General features: G+C 46.8%; 1 protein-coding gene across 1 annotated transcript in view; it reads left to right on the top strand.

Annotated features, from left to right (window-relative positions):
• Positions 1–201: 201 nt before the first annotated feature.
• Positions 202–6,925, top strand: part of LOC126263223 (uncharacterized) — a 56,397-nt gene continuing 49,673 nt past the window's right edge. Inside the window, exon 1 of the mRNA XM_049960307.1 lies at positions 202–314. Coding sequence (XP_049816264.1) covers positions 305–314 — 10 coding nt within the window. The 5' untranslated portion in view covers positions 202–304. The remainder of the gene's footprint in view (positions 315–6,925) is intronic.

Genomic DNA, 6,925 nt, shown 5'->3' with positions numbered 1-6,925 from the left:
CGACACGTGGCTTGATAAAGCGTCATTGCTGACGAATGACGCGAGGTCACGCCCGCGCCTGACCGGTGACCGTTTCACGTGGTATTCCTGGCGGTGACGGGGCCGCATTTGCATTCCCGGCGCGCTGCGTCGTCACAGCCACGTGACGCTGCGCGGCGCAACGGGCGCGCCTCCAGCGACCGCCGTTCTGCGCATGCGCGGCATCGCGTCAGTCTCATATTTCCCCTCACCGGCTCGTCCTCGCTTGCAGTTTGTGTCCTGCAGCTTTCGAGAGTATACCGCTGTACATTCGCGCTCGACAACCATGGCAGTCGGTAAGGAAAACAGCACTAATAGCTTTGATTTTGCTTGCCACTGTCAACTGTTATGTTTACGTAAATATTATGGGTTGATAACCATTAACTAGTTCCGTAGATGACAGGGATGTATATTCGCCGTAGCAGTCTCTTCCTTGCACAGTCGAGTGAGGTGGCGCAGAGGGCAGCACGCTGGACTCGCAGTCGGCAGGGCGATGGTTCAGACCCGTAAAAAAATAATAGAGGTGGAGCCCCTCCACGCCCACACCGGCATGATGGCAAACTCAAAAGGTGTACTGCCATCTCTGCATAAGGGTTAGTTTTCACTAATATGAGGTTTCGCAGGATGTGGGTACTGCGATGTTTGCGTACGGCTGGTTAAGGTTATCATTAATACGCGCTCATCTGGAGACAGATTGGGTCGAAAGTCGAACGAAGGGTAGCGGTTTGAAGGGCAGAGGAAAAAGAGTGCTGAGATAGTTTGGTCGGTTAGTAAGAGCAGTAGCGGATGTCTTGCTGCCTGTGACAGGTCATGCAAGGGTAGGCTTTGCTAGTAGTGGGTATCATGCATGTCGATACTTTTGACGTTGTGCGTTGCTGTTACTCGGCGGCTGCCACTGGGTGCCGTTGTTGATCTCTCGGTCAGTGTCAGCATACCTGTAACAGTTACGTTCATCATTGTTTTGTGTAAGATTTGTCATATTTCAGATGCACATTGTAGGGTGATGTTGGCGATTAGTTTGTGCATTAGTGGTCGAGCTCGTCGGTTTCCCCTGCTGTAGCCTGTTGGTCGGCTGTAATAGCAGCTGGTATATCCAGTCAACGTTGCTGATATGCAGGGGCGTGCCGACGTTTGTCGCTTGTTGGTGTATGTTACCTTGCCATAGGTGGTTAGGCCGTAGCTAGTAGTGTCTTTGGCCGCTTATGCTTCCACCTATGGTGGTTCAGACCCGTGTCCGGCCATCAATATTTAGGTTTTTCGCGATTTCCCTAAATCGCTCCAGTGGTGGGATGTTTCCATTGAGAGGACACGGCCGATTCCCTTCCTCATCCGTGAAACATTCCGAGCGTGTGCTCCGTCTCCAATGACCTCACTGTGGACGGGACGTTAAACGCTAATCTTGCTTGCTTGCTTCCTTCCTTCCTTCCTCACGCACAGCAAAATAATGCAGTGACGTGTTGGACGTCGATGTCGTCTTATATGGGAAGTGCCGCGCGAGATTAACCGAGCGGTCTTAGGCGCTGCAGTCATGGACTGTGCGGCTGGTCCCGGCGGAGGTTCGAGTCCTCCCTCGGGCATGGGTGTGTGTGTTTGTCCTTAGGTTAGTAGTGTGTAAGCTTAGGGACTGATGACCTTAGCAGTTAAGTCCCATAAGATTTCACACATTTTATATGGGAAGCTACTAGTGGAAAAGTTCCGTGCAATCTCACGACCTAATATCCTAGCCAATAATATTCCGCTTTAACAGTTTGTGTTCGTTTCTACCCACGTCTGATGGTCGTAAATCGTAAGATTCCAGTAGTTCGATACGTATTATGCTGAGCATGGCACCTTCGTCCAACCGCTATCTGCGGGATATGGTTAACATTGATAAAGCAGTGTATCGGAAATAAGGTGGCTTTCGTATGGATATCGGTAAAACCGTCTCTAAAGAACACATGAAAGCTTGTTTCGATTCTTGATCTGGCATTGACGATTTAAATTGTGCAAAGATATCCTGTATTTACGTAGACTTCTTTTGATGAAAGTTTGAACTGATATTGTAAAGCTACATCTACCTTGGTTAATAATACGGCTGTTTTAATGTAAATTTGTTGCATTGTGTATAGTGCAGAGAAAAAGGCAACTGAAGACTATTACTAAACCAGTCAAGCACAATACAATGCTGCTAACATTATTGTACATACTATTTCGTCTAATTCCGATAGAATTAGTAATTCTTGGCGTATTACTGTGAAAGCGAAAATTCTTCCAACTGCGCTCGCACCAGAGTTGTCAAAGACGAGAATCTTCGCCTATAATGTCTTGGCAGAGGTTGCGTAAGAAATCAGATAATTCCCTTGTAGATACTCTTTGAAAGACGTCTTGGAAACTTTATGAAACAGCCAGCTACATTCGCGAAATGATTTCTTAATTGGAGCGCCTAACAGTTTTGCCTGTTAAAATCGAGGTTCAGTCGTTGGTGCCTGTGGCGTCCTCACACCCAGAGCCTGTGTCCCGTGGTGGGCGTGGCCCGCCGCGCTGACGTGGCCGTCGGCGACGCCGAAGCTCGCCCTTTGCCGGCAGCGGCAGCTGCAGTGCAGTCGATCGCACCCTTCCTGGGCACGACCTCATTTCGGCGAGCTGGGGCCGTCTTATGGGTGACCGGCGCCCCCGGGCCGGATCGAACGAAGGTCCTCGCTGCGCAGTTAGCGCACCTGGTTTGCGGTAGGCCGCCCTAACCGAATCCCAGAACCGTTCTTTTCTAGCTCTGCCTCATACTGAGTGACGTATTCCATTGTGTAGGTCGTTTACGAGAGGATTCGCCTCGGCAATCAAATTTAGGAAACCTTAGTAATGAAATGCGTCTACTGCCTTCTTGTAGCGTTTTTACTGTGATGGCTGTGTACATTCCAAAGTCACAGCTTAATCGTATTGGCGTTAGTTTTTATTTAAGGAACTTCATTGTGCTTTCAACACGCCGGGAACGCGTGTCCTGTTGACATCGCAATGAAACTCATTGCATAAAATCTGCAGCTCAGATGACAGGCCAAATGAGGCAGCGGTTAGATGACTGGGATCGTTTTTGGTGAAGGGTGATATGGACCGACATACAGTTCCCCAGCGAGGTTTTCCATAACATCGAAATGTACACTAGCGTATAGTAAAACTGCTGCAAAAAGACACGCGGATTTTATGATTAACGGCTCCACTTCATTGTCTGGTAGAGTTGTTGCTGTGGAGACCACGAAATCAGTTGTACGTTTCCTTTGGTTTACCTTAGTCAATTCATGTGAATGCTCGAATGGTTCTTTGGAAGAGCCCTCAACCAGTTACTTCTCCGGTGAACAAAACTAGTGCTGAGTCCCAAATGACGCCGACGTAGAAGAGGCGTAAGGATTTGGATTGGATTGATTTGGGGGAAGAGTTTGGGTTGGTTGGGTTGATTGGCGGGGAAGAGACCGAACAGCGAGGTCATGGGTCTCATCGGATTAGGGAAGGAAGTCGGCCGTGTCCTGTCACAGGAACCATCCAAGCATTTGCCTAAAGCGATTTAGGGAAATCACGGAAAACCTAAAACAGGGTGGCCGGACGCGGGATTGAACCGTCGTCCTCCCGAATGAGAGTCCAGTGTCCTAACCACTGCGCCACCTCGCTCGGTAGACGTAACGCAACTTTACTTCCAGAGAGAAAAATATTAGAAAACCTGGAGGGTTTCGCTAGAACTGATTGACACTGACGCAATGGAAGCAGACGTTGATAAGACTTGTGGTACACCATTGCAGATGGGTTGGGTTTCCTCCCGTTGTCACTGATTTCTTTTGCATGTTTTCTTTATAAAAGATGAATGGTGGTTAGAGGACAAAGGTCATTTTCGGGAGGGGTGTAGTACAAACCAACGTCCAGCTTCTCGTTAAGGTTTTCCTTCAACATTGGTGGGTCCGCTACTAAGTTACTTCGAAGAGCAAGGGGCTCTCGATAAAGTACATATTGCTTATAGTAGGGGTATAATTCAACGGGGTTACATGGCGCCCGTATAATGAACGAAATCAGTGGAAGTTTGTAGTAAACCACAACAATCTCGTGAACGAAGGGAAGTTAAAGATTGGCTTACGTTGGAAACTCGCATCAGTGTAAGCGGAAAATAAACTACTTCAAGATGAAAATTCATTTCACATAGGCATTCTTGTATCAGGCCTAGAGCCTAAAGAAGACTCTAAAAATCGAAGTGAAATACCTGTAATCTGCGTAAAAATACAGTATAGTGTTTATGACATTTTGTGTGCAAGAATGCAAGTCCGAAGGAATATTCCATTGTTCTTCTTAACACTGTAACATTGTATTCTCGTTAAGTCAGGGACGAGTCCATCAGCAACCTATGCTACTTTGTTCGTCCACGTTCCTGTAATCTCCAGTCTCATTTTGTAGCAACCTCCGTCCTCCTTCCTTCCTACCCACCCACTCGACACATCTTGAGCTATGCTTGGCTGGTTCCTACAGTGACGTCACGCTTGGATTATTTGAAAGTGTTGCCAAGCTGTCGAGGTTGTCTATTTGTAAACGTCGATGTTCATCAGACAGTGTGTGTGTGGGGGGGGGAGAGAGAGAGAGAGAGAGAGAGAGAGAGAGAGAGAGAGAGAGTCCACGAAAATATTCGCTTTTCCTCCGAACCGTAAGGAGGATGTGCAATCCAGACTGAACTCTGTAGTGTGTACAGTTCGCGGCGCGCTCCTTACGTTTAGACAGTCGGTCAGAATTACCTGTGTTATTCCTGAATCATTGTCGACCGGTTAACTACCTATTAGCACACACATGTCGGAGACAGCGCAAACATTTGTTGAGCATTGCGCAGTGCGCTCCTCGCTTGTTCTCGGACGTAACAAAGTGGCAGCGCGTAGACGCGTAGGCGAATTGCCGAGTACGAGTCGCTCTCTGGCAGTAAGCGCTTGTCCCGTAATCTTAAGGAAAGAAGCATCCAGAGCGTTCAACTGCCGACAAGGGCAGCTGCGACTTCTGGGTAGGCTAGCGGCTGCACCTGCTGGGTGTGCCTCGGCGCGTGACCGTTTCGCGCGCCTTCTGCACGCAGTCTGCAGAGCGCGACAAATGCCTCTCGCTGAGCGTTCTTTGGTTTGTGAATCTGTCGTCGTGCTTCTCGTACCTGTTCGAACTACTCGAATCATTCCAGCTATTCACACCGGCCTTTGTGGGCTCTGTTTTCCAGCTTAATTCATATTTTCTGGAGAGGGTTCAACTCAAGTCCGGTGACCCTAATTCACGGAATCAAAGCGAAAAGTTGATGACCTGTCTGTCAAAAATACTTTACTATCGACCGTTTCCTTCCACCTCTCTAAACTTTCTTTAACGCTTTCCCAGTGATTCCTTCCCAAACTGCTCCTCTGCAGTGCTATTTCCTGTTTTCGTTTTGGCCATATGAGGATTACTTTAGTTCGATCAGCTTCTGTCCTGGTCTTTATCCTTGCGCGATATTCTTTCATTCTCATACCGTGCAATCTTATTTGATCTTACCCCCATGATATTTTTGTCCTGGGTCTAATTCTCCTTTGTAAAGTTATGGTAGCCTGCATTTTTGTTTTCAAAGCCATCCTGTTGTCAATGTTTTTCCTGTACTCTTTTTCTAGATCCCTTTGTACTTCTTGGATCCAGCGTACTTTCGTTCCCTCGATCATAAGAAACTTCATATCCGATGTCTCGCCGGCCGAAGTGGCCGCGCGGTTCTGGCGCTGCAGTCTGGAACCGCGAGACCGCTACGGTCGGAGGTTCGAATCCTGCCTCGGGCATGGATGTGTGTGATGTCCTTAGGTTAGTTAGGTTTAACTAGTTCTAAGTTCTAGGGGACTAATGACCTCAGCAGTTGAGTCCCATAGTGCTCAGAGCCATTTGAACCATCCGATGTCTCAACTTCCTCTGGTTCATGAGGAGAGAACCTCGTCACTGGGCTCAAAACTATTTTCAACCAAACATTTCTTTATATGTAGGAATCAGTGAAAGTCAGAAGGATTCAATCTCGGCGATTTTCATGAATGTTCCAACAGTCTGTACTTAAAATCGGTCTTCCACTTTCAAAGCAGCCATGTAAAAGGTTACAATTTCGTGATAACATCATTAAATTCAGACCTTTCTTTCATCAAATTCCCCCAGAAATCCTCATACATTTGTCGCTCATTATATTAAAATTTGTAAGATGATCAGTAAGAATAATTCCTTCTGCTACATCGTAGTAAACACAGGCTATGGATTAAACGCTGCCTTTTCGTGCAAGCGTACCGGCTTCTGCCCTCTTACTTGGTCGCTTAGATTCTAGCGAGAAACATGAATCACGTCTCATCTGCAGTAACAAAGCAGAGCAACAGATCACGTGGATCGTTTTAAAACGCTTTAAACAATGCCGAGAACTTAGTTTTTAGTTTTTGCTTTCATTCAGCAAAAGGGTCCCAGTATTTGAAAAAAGTTTCCTGTAGTTAATTCTTCATGTCAATTGTACCGTGTTCTTCCGTCTGTTGTTCCTATGGAGTCAGCTGTTCCATACACTTTTGATCACTGCGCGGTCAGTACTGCATTGTGCACTTTCTCAATATCTTCATCTGTGGCTGCTGTCCAGGGACGTTCTTCACCGCCACATTAAACGTAGCCCTGTCTCTCTTAATTTCTACAGGCTATTGTTTGAGATTGAATCAATCGTCCTCTTATAAAATCACTGATTTTGGATGATGTACTTTGGAGGTAAACCGACCACACCAAAGAATTTTACGACTGCGCGGTATTTGTTTATCTATTCCGAAAACCATATTAACAAATCATGAACTCAGCGGTGAAAGAAGCTATATTTCAAAGTTATTAATCAGATGGACAAAACTTACGGTGACGTTTAGATAGATACAGGCGCGTTACCCTGTTGCGTAAACAAACT

This window comes from Schistocerca nitens, chromosome 6 (assembly GCF_023898315.1).
Source record: "Schistocerca nitens isolate TAMUIC-IGC-003100 chromosome 6, iqSchNite1.1, whole genome shotgun sequence".
Taxonomy (NCBI): domain Eukaryota; kingdom Metazoa; phylum Arthropoda; class Insecta; order Orthoptera; family Acrididae; genus Schistocerca; species Schistocerca nitens.
The sequence above is the reverse complement of the archived record's forward strand: the minus strand, read 5'-3'. Positions and strand labels throughout refer to the sequence as shown.